A 15,966-nucleotide genomic window follows, 5' to 3' on the forward strand; every position below is an offset into this window, starting at 1 on the left:
TGTGTGTGTGTGTGTGTGTGTGTGTGTGTGTGTGTTTATCCCTCACCACCACCTGACAACCAGTACTGGTTCATTTCCGTCCTTGTAACTTAGCAATTCAGCAAAAGAGGATTGATAGAATAAGTACCAGTCTTAAAAATTAAATACTGGGGTTGATCTGTTTGCCTTAACACCTTAAGACAGTACTCCAGCATGGCCACAGTAAAAGATAAAAGACAAACAAAATAGAATTAAATGAATACGGTGGGAATTGAGAGTTTGCTTCTGATATCCTGAACTAGAAGAATCTAGTTGCTAGAGCTGAGTCAACAAGGGATCATCTTCGGGGCTGTTTAACTTGCTAGAAGTAGCAACCAAATTATCTCCTATGATGCTTAAAAAAAGAAGAGCCTCTAGAACAATGTGTATTAAAAGCTGGCATGGGCATGTTTTGAGTAGCTTTGATCAGAGATTACTTTAATCAGGGCTTACCTGGGACCACATAGCAACAACTTGATAACAAATAGAAAGATTAAGGTAAAAAATGATTGAATCTTTCATGGATATTATACATATAAGAGAAATAGCAAAGTACGTAAAATAAAATAGTCCCTCAGTCATAATAATAATGTTTCAAATTTTGGCACAAAAGAAGACACTTGTCCAAGGTGCCATGCAGTGGGATTGAACCTGGAACCTGGTTAGGAAGCAAACTTCTTACCACATAGCCATGCCTGCACCTATATATCATTGGCTTTTTTTTTTTCTTTCTAAAACTCAAAGTGTATCATATATGCTGGTTTCTTATAATATCATTTACATGAAAATAAAAGAAACATTTCTTTCAAAGGATGGATTATAAATTGGTTGGAAATTATTCTTTTTTTTTTCTTTTTCTGTCTTTTCCTAGCATGGTAAACATGAGATATGCAGTGCAAGACTTCCACAGCTTGCTAATGTTAAATGGAATATTCCTGGAATGGATGTCTTATAAATAACTTATGCTGAGCTGATGGTGAATTCTACACTGGATTATTGTATTGGAAATATGTGATAATGAGGAAATCTTACCTTAAAATATCAGTGATGTGACCAATTTTGGTTTGGCTATATTTGTTATATGGAAATGGAAACACACAGAACCAACTTTGCATTCATAACAGTCAACTTCATCTTTTCTTCAATTGGTGCTTTAATGTGTTTTATTTCACTTGTGTACAAACTCTGCAAGGGAATATCTTTACCAAAATTGTGGAAATATTCCATTTGTTTACTTGATACTTCAGCATTATTCTTTGGAATTGGTCTGGTGATGCATCTGTGTATTTTAGTACTCAATGGTACAACTCCCAAATTCCTTGTGTTGGCATCGTCAAGTTTAATGTTGTTTGGATATATGGATGGTTTGTGCTCTTTTATTACATTCCAGACAATTCTATTATTTGTACAGAATCCAAGAAAGATATCCAGTACATCAAGCCACCAGCTTGGTTCCTCAATAATAGTACTCACTGGCATAAAACTTGCCTGTCTGCTCCTTTCTATCTTGCCAGTCATCCCTAAACAAGACCAACTCAAACCTTCCAGGGGCAACCTCTTCCCTCTTTATGACCCACAAGAATCTGGGGGTACATACACTTCTCTGTTGGTAATTTGTTTCTGGATAGTCATCATGACCACGTTTATTTTTAGTATTATTGGATTAGTGAAATCCCAGAAGAAAAACAGCTTGGTACATGATTCCAGTGAAGACGTGCATGTTTCTGTAATATCGCAGGGACAGATGTTACACAAAATACTCCTGGTCGAACAATGCATTTACACAGCTGTTAGCATCATGATAACACGACTACTTTTTCGGCAATCGGTTTCGCAGACGACCAACACCAATCACCACGACACAACAATTATCACAGTTAGCATTTATCTCACACTCCATGGAATTTTCACAAACCTTGGAAATTTTCTGTGGATGAAGAAAGAATGTTGTGGAAAACCAAATGACATTTCACAGGAATCTCGTCATCTAAAACGACTGGAACTCTTACGAACGGAGGTAAAAATGTTACGTTGTTTCTGTTAGAGTTGGTTTTATTTATTTATTTTTTTCTTTAATTATAATTGATGCTCCAATTATTATTGGTGCAGTTTTTTAATTTCATGCCCTAATATCCGACTTATTTCAATTTCACTGTGAATCTGTTAGATTGAATTACAATCTAATTTACAAGGAAACAAAGAAAAAGAAAAGGGGATGAGATTAAGCAGCAGAAGGGATGGGAGGGAATACACCCCCCAGAACAAATGCCATGGTCAGTTGCACCCTGTGGACAAGACTGTGATGCTGTTGCCATGGAGAATAGCCTGCAACACTCATGGCAGCAGCCATTCCATCTCGCATAGCCTGTTTCTCAGACAGGCTGCAGCTATCCCCAATATTTTAGAGGAAATTGGCAGTGCATGGTCCAAAAACACCTGTTGGCTTGATGGTGACCAGCAAAAACTGATAGCAGCCAGTCAGGCCCCCAAATTTGTTTGTGTTTCTCTCCTCTGTGTTATGGGCAACAATATCTGGGTTTGTGGCTGATGCAACAAGGCTGGAGCCAGAGAATATGTTGCTGCACATCATATGGGGAAAGAGTTATTCCATCAGAGTGCTTTCCATACCTGCAGTTGAGACCTACTGGCTCCAGTTGAGATGGAAAGCTAGTAACATCAAGGCCCCTTCTAATTATGTCATTCAGAGCAGCATGTCAAGAGAACCAGTCCACTCTATGTGTTGTTAGCTGCTGTCTCTGTTGGCCATCTCCTACAGTGTCTGTCAATGCTCTCTCTGCTACATCTCAAAGCTCTCTGTCTACTAGTCACAGAGTGTCAAATTTATACTGATTGATAGGCTCAGAAGGAAGCACACCAAAAATGAACTAATTGTTGGAGCCCGTTCCACGCAAAGTTGTGATTGGTCAGATTTTGTTGATCATGTAGGCAATATTGTAGCAAATTGCAACATTGGGTGAATGCTGAATATTCCCACAACATGCTTCTCAAAATATTTCTTTATCCATTTCTGTTTTTGCAATCTTGTTGAATATTGGTCAAGTGGAGTCTTTTTTTGGCAATGTCTTTATTAAACCAAACGTTTTGTAGTCCCATTTTTATTTCAGTTTTTTGTTTTTAATACTTTCTGTAATGATTCACAATTCTCTTTATAGCTGTTATTTCGGATAACAGAATTAGGTTACTTTTTTTCTATCTTTCTTCATATTTTATAACTATTTGCATTAGTTCCCATTTGTTATTTACAATATATATTTGTAATCCAATAGCAGATATTTTATAATAATTTTATAACTGCAGACAACCTCTGCCTCTTTGTATTTATGGGAATATCCATTACTTCTTAGTGAGATTCTGGGTGGTGTCTTCTAAATGCATTCATTGTTTTCCTTGTTTTTCAATTTTGATTTGACAATCCACCTGACTTCCTGTTGAAAATATAACTATAACTTATTACGAGGGTAGTTAAACCATCAATACATAGTATCATAACATTCACTTTCATTTTAAAAGTAATCTACTATGTCCATAACATCCTTTACCAATTGTTTTTTTCCATTTTTTTAAACTCCATCTGCCACATTTTTCAGTATAGAAGTCACTGAAGTATATAGTGTAAACATGTAAACACCTTCACTATCTTATCAAATCCTTCTGAATTTCACATGGAAATATTGGTCCTCCAGATTTTAATTTTTTTTGGTTGTAAATTTTGATCTGAAAAATCCAACTTGTATACCAGAAAATAGAGTAGTTCATTAATTTCTAAGTGTTTGTTAGAATTTAATTATTTTTACTCCATCTAGTTCATTATTTCTTAAGTATTTGTAAGTTTGTATTTGGCCTAAATTTGTTATCTTAATTTCTGAATCTAACGAGGTATTACTAATCATATTAATTCTCCACTTTTTAAAGTAGCTTTCGTTTATTTTCCCAAACTGAATTTCATGCCATTTCCCCTACAAAATTTTCTTCATATGTTTGTCATCTGCAGCACACAACTTGAGGCCATCAAGAGACCATTGATTATCTCTACTCCATAGCATTTTTATCCGCTTCCACTATAGGTGCATGGCTGAGTGGTGTTTGGCTCACAATCATAAGTTTGTGAGTTTGATATCCGGTAGAGCATTGTGTCCTTGAGCAAGACACTTTATTTCACATTGCTCCAGTTCACTCAGCTCGCAAAAATGTAATTCGAAAGGCCAGCTTTGTCATATGCTGTGTTACGCTGAATCTCCCTGAGAACTACACCAAGGGTACACATGTCTGTGGAGCGCCTAGTCATATGCACAATAATTTCATAAGTAGGCAGTGCTTTTTACATGCCACCAGCACAGGAGCCAGTCAGTGGGTACTGGCATCGACCACGTCCAGATTATATATGTATATATATAATTCCTGCAGATTTTGTGGCATGACTACATAACATATTCCTGTACTATCACTAACTTGCACCAAAATGTAATCATACACTGTTTGTTGAGTAGCCTCCTTGACATATTTTCTGATTAAATTTGGATTTTTATGAGGCATCTTTTTTAAGAAAAACCCATCTTTTAACAATTCAATTTCAAGTTAAATATATTGATAATAGATTGCTCATAAAAAATACCACTAGATTGAGCTGCAACAAGAATTCTCATGAAGTTTCCACAGGTAATTCAATGATTTTCGTTATTAATGACAGTAGTAGGTTTAATTCAGAAAAGCAATCAGTATATTTTACTTAATGTGGATATAGTGTAAGAAAGCCACAGCACTACAGTATTCGTCTTGAGAAAGCATCTCATTTAGACATATAGGTACAATGTTTTTAACCATAGGTCTGTTCAGTCAGAACTAGTATATGGACAAATAACAATTCATACAAACTCATGTTGTGTGAGTGTATGTGTGTGTGAGTGTGTGTTTGTGTCTCCTTGGCTTGGCATCTCATGATAGTCGTAAATGGTTGTCACTGTCATACATGCAGTGTCATTCATTTCCAGCAGATTGCAAGAACATGCCTGGCCACAGGGAAATTATTCTGTTATTTGTTATGGATTTCATTAGAACTATTTTTATTCTTGACGTGTGTCTGGAAAAGGTAAGTCCTGATTGATTGAGAGAATAGCTTATATCAGAATATATTTCATTGCTATTTTACAGCACTCTGGTAAACATCACTTCTTAGCTTCTTGGATCGACAACAAGAAATTCCTTCAAACAGGTCTAATGAAAACCTACAGTCAAAATTGGCAGAAACTGTGGGCACAAGAAATCATGGTTCTTGGAATGTTACGAAAGGTGAAACACCCAAATCTATTGCAATGTCTTTGGACAAGCAACACTAACCCTTATTATGAAATTGTTTCTTTACTCAGTCAAGATACAGTTTCTAGTGATTCAAGGTATTACTGTTTTTATCATTCTACCAAATAACCCCATCAAAGATCCAGGCACATCTATAACACACTACTATATACTACATACTTACACCCAGTGCAGTCATGGGTAGACTGCAAGCTGTGGGACTCTCTGAATAGCATGCCAAATGAAACATTACCTTTAATTTATTTAGTTGTGCAGTCCACCTGATGATGAACCATGTCTCATGTGGTCTGCTTCTCAAAAAAGGTTGCCCATGCCTAACCTAGTGCAACAGTTAATAGACTATCATTTACAATACACCACTTCCATTTACAACACTACCAACATAAATACTGCTTTCAAATTTTGGCATAAAGCCAGAAATTTCAGGGAAGGGGTTACGTTGATTACATTGACCCCAGTACTGACAGTGCTCAACTGGTACTTATTTTTATCGACCCTGAAAGGATGAAAGGGAAAGTCGACCTTGGCAGAATTTGAACTCAGAAAGTAAAAATTAACGAAATGCCACTAAGCATTTTTCCCGCCATGCTAACAATTCTGCAAACTCACCACCTTATATCAACATAAATATTACCACGATATACAGCATGCTATCACTATATGAAATGCACAGGCACAACATCAATTTTCTGCAACCTTTGGTTCCAAAGTCATTCTGAACAACTGATTTTCCCAAACCAAATTTAATTTACTTAAATAATTAAATGAAATACAGGTACATTATTATAAATAACACAGTTTTATCAATTCAGTACTGTGTAAGGTACCAATAGACTAGTCTGGCAGCTGCAGGAATCTGAAGTTTCTCTTCATATATTAGTGAAGATTATAAGAGTTTTCAGATTATCAATATCTGGAGAGTCAGTGTTCTATCTGTACTAATATATACAAAATTCTACCATTTACCACAAAATATTACCACCTGATGCAAAACACTACCAGTATGTACAACATTACTATTATGTACGGCACACTAGCACCATATACAACACTTTATTGCTATATATAGATTGCAACCACCACATGCAACATGCTATGTACAACGCCTTACTAACAAATACAATACACAACCATCAAACACAACACACTGTTACCTAACTTAGTGTACTACCACCTAATGCAAGACAGTGCCACTATGAACAAATATTTTTATGTGTTGTACTTTAATGGTAGTGTGTTGTATATTGTGTATGTTGGTAGTGTACAATTATGTGGTAGTAGTGTGTTGTGTACAGTGATAGTGGTTTGTATATCTCTGCCCTTTTCATAATTTATTGATTGTGTCATTATTTAAAAACATTTTTATACAATACTAAACAAAGAATAAAATTTATTCTGTTTTGTTTTTAAGGATTATCTGCATGGAATTTCCTGAATATGGATGTCTACGGGAATATCTTAAGACTATGGAAACTCCACTGTCTGCAGCAACACAGTGTATGATTATAAGCGATGTATCACAAGGTCTGCAGCAGCTACATCGGCTCGACATTCTACACAAGCATCTCTCTTCAATCAGAGTTTACCTTCGAGGCAACAATGGGAATGTAAGATGTTTATTATTTTACAGAATTTTTTGCAAAAAAATGTAAATTTGTTTTATATTTGTCAGACTACCTCAACCTTAATCAAAGAATACATGTTTACATGCAGAAAAAGTTGTAGGTTTAAGAAATTTGCTTTGTAACCACACGGTTCCAGGTTTCATTCCATGGTGTGGCACTTTGAACAGGTGTCTTCTACCACAACTTTGAGATGATTAAGTACCTGGTGAGCAGAATTTACTTTTAATGTTCACCTTTCATACTGGCATGGACTGGAGTTTGATAGGATCTGAATAAATTGTATGATGCTTGTGTGTAAACAGCAATACAACATGGTAGTGACATGGAGACCATGACTGTAGAGAACATGTAAAGACTAGAAAGGAATGAAGCTAGCATGCTCTGCTGGATGTGCAAAGTCAGCATGCATGAACGACAAAGAGCAATTCTGTTGAGCAAAAATTGAGCATAAGAGGAATCAGATGTATTGTGCAAGAGAGATGACTGCAATGTTATGGTCACATAATGTATAAGGTGGATGAAACTAGTGGACAAAGGATACCCAGAAAGACATGACACAAAGTGGCGAAGGTTGATCTCAGGAGTTTGAGTTTCATGGAGGAGATGATGAAGGGCCAGGGTGTCTGGCTACATGCTGTGCTTGAGAAGATCTGATCATCCTTGGTCAAGTGAAACTGAAGTTCTGGAAGCAACATGTCTCTATACAACTCTCATCTAATTTCTTCATTTAATGTTTCCTTCACCCCTTATTCTCTATCACTGATCTCTCCAACACTTGCCAACTACAGTGTTCTGTTGCTGTGATTAAATACAGGTAGAACTAAATATTCTGTTATGATTTCTGTGACTCCAGTTACCTTTCTCACTACTTGAAACCACTTCAATTGCCTGCCATCCTTCATTCTTACATCATCCTATTCATTCACATTTTACATCGATTACTCCACCTTTTTATGCTATAAAATTTCCTCTCCCTCTACCTTTCCACTGAACCAAATCACTGACTTTAGGAATTTAACTCAAATTTCATTATAATTGCTGAAGTATTTCGGATGAAATGTTAATAGCCCTATCCAAATCTCACCCTTTCCTGGATCCTTTAGCACTAGGATGAGTATACCTTAGAATATCACAAGCTTTACTACTCCTATTCACACATACAAATGAAGAATACAGTCTCATTCTTGTGTTTCATATGTAAGTGTTTTATGTAGAGATAAAGAATTTCTGTGTGTAGACATACCCATAATTATTATATGATGATGATTAAGTGTGAAATTATTTCTTTCATTTCAGAATTCGTTGTTTCGTGCTGCTCTTGGGGATTTTGAATATGTAAGCATATTTGGGTCTCTACTACAAGGAGCAGATAACCCAACATGTAAGAGTCGTCAAACATTCTTCCTTCCAGACATTCGATCTTTCGCTCTGATTACTCTAGAAATGATTCTGTCAGTATGCAACAAATTAGTCCAAATGCCAAAAAAGAATCGATATCAAAATGTAAAGACACAGAAGTCTAATCCACAAAGTATATCTGATGTAATGTTGAACAAAGCAACTCAGTGGCAACCATTAGTTAAACCTGAGAATAAAACTGTTGTAAAGGGTAAATTGGGTTTTTTTCCTACGGCAAGTGAAGAGAGTTTACATAAGAACTGGAGTGAAATGAATCCAAATTCATTGGATAAAAGTAAAATTCCTCAGACACAGCAAAGAATAAAAACAATTTTTGTAGCTCCGGCTAATAATGCAAACATTGTGCCATCAGAGTTTTCTACAGGATATTCAAGGCATTCTTCAGTCTCACCTGAAAATGAAGATTCTCTCAGCAGCAACATTTCTATGCTTGTAGAAGCTGGAAAGGATAGTGACAGTGAAATCAGTCCAACCGAATTCAATGACTTTATTTCACCATACGAAGATAACAAACAAGATGACTTCATCTCAGAAAATAAGTTCATTGATAGGAAAACGTCTGTAGATTCTGATCCTTATAATTATCACTGGAGCTTTTTCACAAATAAACATGATTATAGCCCTCACAGCTTCTTTTTCAATGAACAATGCCCTAAAAGCTTTTCCGAAGAAAATAATTTAAACACACCAGAAAATAGTAAAGATGACACACATATGAATGGCGAAACAGCAGCTTTTCATGAGAAAATTCAGAGTCACACAAGAAAAGATGTTAATAACATAGCTGACGAAGATTATATTTCAGAAGAAAGTCACTTGAGAAAAGTTCAGAGAAAGAATAAAGCAAGAATGAATTTACAGAAAACTCTGACTTCTCGAGGAATGCCTTTTAATCATGTTTCATCTCAAAAACCAATAAAAGATACCTTTAAAAAAAAGAAACAATTTAATGATACACAGTCCCAAAAACCATCTCTAACTCATATTAGTTCTTCTAATTCAGTATTGCCAGGGAATAAAGCCATTCTTTCTAATCCTAATAACCATTGTAAACCTTTTAATAATAAAGTCAACAATGAGTTCAGGGAAAATACAAACGATTATCAGTTCAGTTGTTCCAGTAGTTATCAAACCAACAACAGCTCTGATTTGGAATCATCTCAGAATTTTTCTTGTGATTACACTACTGATATATCTTGTCTTTCTTCAGCAACTGAAGCTTTAACTCGAAAAATTCTAAGGGAAGAAAAGTCATTATTTCAAAGGAATAATTCAGCTGACGACATACACAGAAAAATCATTGACAGTGGTTTTGAAACAGAATCTAATCCTTCCAACACTTCTAACCAAATAATATGCCATCACAACTCTGAGAAACAGCAATGGCTGGAGAACTGCTTTGACATGAAAACAAAAGAGGCGGAATTCTTACCAAGTTCAGATAATTATTTATATCTTTCCAACAATAATTTCAGTATGCAAAAGAAATCATGTTTAATATCCAACCAAGATAGTCCCATCTATAGTCCTTCTTCAAATAAGAGCAGATTTGTTTATCCAACATCTAGAAATGGTAATAGTTGTTCAAGAAGGGATGAAGTATTTGAGACAAGTTCTTATCGAACCTATGATAATAACAAAGTTAGTAATTCTGAACTTCCGTTAATGAAATCTGAATTACAGAATAGCAACAACGCTTCAAAACGATACAGAGAACTTAAACGTAAAGGTGTACCACTGAAAATATCGATTGTGTCCTCGAATACTTCTTCGAATTTTAACCATTTCTCAAACTGTTCACCCAGTATATCAGCGTGTTCAGAAGTCACAACACCGGACATGGATTCCAAAAACATATTTTTCCCTCCACAAATGTCACCATACCCAACAAAGGAGAATTACGAGAGAACATGTGATGATTACCAAAGAAAAAATAGTGCCAGTTTATTTAAACAATCACTTGAAGACAGCCCAGTATTTACAACTAAAGTAATTGGAAGCCCCTGCCCACCTACACCAACAACTACTATCCCTAACTCCCTATTCATGACATCAGAGAGACCAATCCTTGAATCTCGTATCAGTTGTAGTGACATTCCAGATTTTGGTGGGAACTGGAAATTTGGACCGAAAGGGAACAATGTGCAGAATCAAGACACAATTTCAGTTCCGAGTCGGCAATTAAGTCGACTTAACAGTGGAAGTTTATCTCACTGTTCCTCGTTATCTCACCTCAGTTTGCCAGGGAAAACCATTCAAGGAAAATATAAACTTTTACCTGGAGTAAATGAACATCATCTGGGTTATTGCATTGATCTAGTGGAAAAGCAATCCTTCCTCTCTATAGATGATTTATTACCTGCTTCACAAAGTGCCTTTAACCATCTTAAAGACAAGCTCAGTGCAACAGGTGAACTAACAAATGCAGCTAAACAGGTAAGGAACTTTGTAAATCTTACAACTCTTCTAGCATTTATCTTGCTTGTGCAGGGTTCACTTATTCTACTGATAGATGTTGGTTCAATCAATGCATCATTCAGTCTGATCTGTGAGGCCTGCCACCATCACTTATGCCTTGTAGGACCCATTTCTCACCATAAGGAGGTTACTACTCTGAGACAGATTCTGAACTCGGAATGCAAAGAGCCATTTCAGGAATCACAAGGAATCCTGTTCAATGCTGTAATAATCCCTCCTTCACTGCCTTTGTGTTTTATTTATTAACCCCAAACAGATAAAAAGCAAAGTTGATCTCAGTGGAATTAGAACTCAGAGAGCACAGAAATCTGTAACAAATGACCTCATAGTATTTTGGCTAATGCTGTATGATCTCTGAAAAATCATTACCTTTGATTTATATAAAAATTTAATTTACTTTGATTGTGTCATAAACAGTTGAAGTTGGCAAAGTAATGTTACCGTAGTGACACACAGAGGCTTAGTGAGGACACACAGAGGCTTAGTAAAGCTGATAATCTGGTTATCTTCAGAGACATGAAGGACGAACCCTAATATTCTTGTTTAGCTCCTGATTGATTAGAATATAATGAAAAGCATCCTAGTTATGATGACCATAACTCATCCTTCCCTTTCTTTTTCTTGATATAAACCTACATTGTCTTATATCTTCTCTTTTTCTTTCCTGGTATGATGGGGATATGACTGATATTTTTAGCAGGTTGAGAGACTGCTTAGAGGCTCACTCATTGGCATTGGCATATGGTAGAAATTGATTCCAGTACTACAAGTTAACAATACACTCTCAAGTATAAGCCAATGAGGGAGCATCTCTGCAGTCCCTCAATTTGCTAGAAATGACACTCAAAATATTCTTCAATTCACACCCTACCTTCTTTAATAAAGAAGTATACAGCAGACTATGCAGTTTCTGGAAAACAAAAGAATCGGATAATCACAGCTAGAATGCTTTTGATCATAGTTCTGCTTAACTAGAGCTTTAAAAATTGTTAGTTTTATGTCTGCATTAGAAATATGCATCATAAATATATTAATATATTCTATGATTGTGTCAGTTTATGAAAATGTTGATATATTCTATATATTCTTTCTGTATTTTTTCCTGCAGTTGATGGATATAGTGGTATCATGCTGGTATGTTGAATCACCTCCCTTGGCAGCTAAACTATGTGAACAGCTGAAGGATCCAGTTATGGAAACAACTGTTTGATAATCACATCTGTTTCATTTTGATAATTTTGTCTATTTAATATAATTCATATTGATATTAATATTGATATTTCCTTTCTTGTACTTGTAAAGAAACTCAAGAAATTTCTGGAGCAAATCTACCATAATAAGACTAAACAGTTAAACAAGGCATCGGCAAACTTTCCATGGCAGTAAGTTTTATGAGAAATTGCTCGTCATAATTAGACTACACCACTTTAAAAAAATCTAACAAATATGGCATATAATCCTGGCTATTCTGTATATCATACAAAGCAAATAATACAAAATATGTTAGAATCAGATCTAAAGATTTGTTCATTCATTTCGCCTTTGATTGTCCTTGTTAGCAATGGTTAGATGGGGAGATACTTGAGGCAGGATTTTTATAGCTGGATGCTCTTCCAGCCATCAACACTTACCTATTTTTCAAATATTTCTCTGACTTCAGAAGAATTCAAAAGTGCAGGGACAGAGGACAATTTCTTGAAAGGAAACGTCAATCAACATCATTATTTGTCACCCGGCTACGAATAATGATGTCACCACTTAAAGCCCAGTTATAAATTGTGATGTCACCTCTCATTAGCATAGTTCACTGCAGCTTCTAAATATTCACACAGACACCCATATACATACGTGCGCACACACACATACAATAGGGTTTTTGCAGTTTCTGACTACCAAATTACTCTAGGTTGGCCTGAGGGCTACAATGGAAAACACATGCCAAAGGTGAACACACGTCCTCTTGCCCACTTCTATTAAGCTTGAAATTATTACATTCATATGAGATTAAAAAACAGAAAGTTTTAGTGTGTGAACTATCTGCTCCAAATCCAGGTAAATTTACAAATAGATACCACATCATCATCAACATCATCATCATCGTCATCGTTTTAATGCCCACTTTATCACGCTCACATGGATTGAATGGAATTTGTGGAGATGAATTTTCTACAACTGGATGCCTCTCCTGTTGCCAACCCTGTCTCCAAGTAAATCAAGTATTTCCACACAACCAGGCATGTTTTCACAAAAGACAGGAAATGAAGGATGCCACTTGCATGATGGTGACACTTGTTAACAACAATCATCACATGACGTGGAGCCAGAGGAAATACATAGACAATAGACTTCTTTCAGTTTCTGTCTACCAAATTCACACACTAGGTTTGGTTGGCCCAGAGCTATAGTAGAAGGCCCATGGATTTAAGAATTCTACTGTTCGAAACTAACTGTAAAAAGCTGCCGGAGCCTTGTGGAGCTTAGGTGTTTCGCTCAATAAACACACACAACGCCCGGTCTGGGAATCGAAACTGCGATCCTCCGACCGCGAGTCTGCTGCCCTAACCACTGGGCCATTGCGCCTCCTATGTTTATATATATATATATATATATATATATATATATATATGTATGTATGTATGTATGTATGTATGTATGTCTATGTGTGTGTGTGTACTTATACCTATTCCACAAAGTTTACATATGCAGTGTAAAAACTGGAAAACATATACAATATATAAGTGTATAACTGTCTCCACTATACAAAGACAATAAATATAAAACATTATTAAGAACAAATAACCTATGCTTTGGTACAAACACATTCGGTGATATTTGTTCTGCCTGAGTTGCACAGACACTCCCTTATAAATCTTGCGTTCATATACAGTGTGAGCTGATGACACTGTTACTCACAAAATGTAATATAACTGAGTAAAATGTCAAAAGTTTGATATTAAGTTCAATATAATAAAAAATAAGAGAAATCTGTCTGATTCTGTTGTCTTTATGCATTTTATTTAAACTCTGTCTTTTATCACTTGCTTGTTTTGGTCATTAGAGAACAGCCACACTGGAACACAGCCTTGAAGAGTTTTAATCAGAGAAATCAACCTTAGTAGTTTACTTGCATTTCTTTTCTAAATTTGGTTTTTTATCAATCTGTTTTAGCCAAACCACAAAGCTACTAGGACATAAACAAACCGATACTAGCTGCCAAGACATGGATGGGAGGACAAACTCAACCGCACACACAGACAGACAGATAGATAGATAGATAGATAGATAGATAGTACTGGCGACGGCCACGCTCGAAATGGTGTATTTTACGTGCCACTTGCACAGGAGCCAGTCCATCGGCACTGGCAACTATATATTTAATACATAAAGCATTAAATAAGCAAACTAGAAATGGTTGAGAGAAAAAAAAGGAAAGCAATTATAAACATTTTAATACTAATTCACCTGAATCTGCTACTATTTCTTATTATACAAAATTTGCTATCTCAAACATTCATATTTAAATTGAAACATCTCATCAAAATTTTACGTAAGAATCTTTTATTAAGTTATGTTGCAAACAACAGTTCAATATACCAAAATAGAAAAAGCTAGTTATTTTGATAAAGCTCTTCAAATTTTTCATTATTTTCAAAATTAATTGAACCAACAGGAAGTCGTCATCATCAGCAGCAGCATCATTACCACTTTAGCATCCACTTCTCCATGGTTGCATAAGTCAGATGGAATTCATTTAGGTAGATTTTCTATGGCTGGATATTGTTCCTGTTACCATCTCTGACAGAGATGGTAACATTTTTTTCACAGCCACGACCAGATATGCTTTCTGTATGGAAGACTGTACACAAGCAACACTACTTTTGTTTATGATGGCACACTATTTACAACTATCACATGATGTCAAGACAATGCTACTCACAGACACATATGTACCCATACATAGATACATACACACACACACATGTATATATATATATATATATATATATATAGGTCTTTTTAGGTCTTAATAGACACAAAATGTGATCTATTTCTAGCGCATTAATTGTCCACGTTAGTGGTCGATGTTATTTTTTAAAATGTACCTTAATCCCCTGAGATTGCAGATAATATTTCTGAATCTCTTTGATTCTTTAAATGTGCTGGCCCCCTGATAATTAATCGATATTAATTAATATATTAATATATGACTAATTACCAGATCTTATAATATAATTATATATATATATATATATATAGATAGATAGATAGATAGAAAGATTTAACTCAACTGGTATTTAATTTATCGACCCTGAAAGGAATGAAAGGCGAAGTCAACCTTGGCAGAATTTGAACTCAGATCGTGCAGATGGATGAAATGCCACTAAGCATTTTAATTGCATGCTAACGACTTTGCCAGCTCACCACCTTAATAATAATAATAATGATGATGAGGATAATAATAATTAGAATAATAATAATAATAATAATGATGATAATAATAATAATAATAATAATAATTCTTTCTTATTTCTTTACTGCCCACAAGGGGCAACATACAGAGGGGACAATCATGGACAGACAAACGGATTAAGTCGATTATATCGACCCCAATGCGTAACTGGTACTTATTTAATCGACCCCCCACCCCAAAAGACGAAAGGCAAAGTTGACCTCGGTGGAATTTGAACTCAGAACGTAGCGGCAGACGAAATATCACTAAGCATTTCGTCCGGCAGCTAACGTTTCTGCCAGCTAATAATTCTTTCTACTATAGGCATAAGGCCTGAAATTTAGGGGAGCGGTAAGTTGAATATATCAACCCCGGTACTCAACTGGTCCTTAATTTATCAAGTCCAAAAGGATGAAAGGCAAAGTTGATCTCGGTGGAATTTGAACTCAGAACATAGCGACAGACGAAATACCACAAAGCATTTTGCCTGGTGTACTACCACTCTGCCAGCTCACCAACTTAATGATAATAATAACAATAACAATAATAATATTAATAATAATAATAATAGAAGAGTGCCATTTGCTATCTCATGAACAATATTTCGACATCTTGCGTGTCTTCCACTGGTTCAAAAAATAA

General features: G+C 35.5%; 1 protein-coding gene across 1 annotated transcript in view; it reads left to right on the plus strand.

Moving 5' to 3' along the window:
* Positions 1-13,858, plus strand: part of LOC106876778 (uncharacterized) — a 15,964-nt gene extending 2,106 nt beyond the window's left edge. Inside the window, exons 2-6 of the mRNA XM_014925485.2 lie at positions 890-2,035; positions 5,188-5,429; positions 6,764-6,959; positions 8,274-10,832; positions 11,983-13,858. Of these exons, the coding sequence (XP_014780971.1) occupies positions 1,100-2,035; positions 5,188-5,429; positions 6,764-6,959; positions 8,274-10,832; positions 11,983-12,084 (4,035 nt within the window). The 5' untranslated portion in view covers positions 890-1,099 and the 3' untranslated portion in view covers positions 12,085-13,858. The remainder of the gene's footprint in view (positions 1-889; positions 2,036-5,187; positions 5,430-6,763; positions 6,960-8,273; positions 10,833-11,982) is intronic.
* Positions 13,859-15,966: the final 2,108 nt, after the last annotated feature.

The sequence above is a fragment of the Octopus bimaculoides genome, chromosome 12 (assembly GCF_001194135.2).
Source record: "Octopus bimaculoides isolate UCB-OBI-ISO-001 chromosome 12, ASM119413v2, whole genome shotgun sequence".
NCBI classification, from domain to species: domain Eukaryota; kingdom Metazoa; phylum Mollusca; class Cephalopoda; order Octopoda; family Octopodidae; genus Octopus; species Octopus bimaculoides.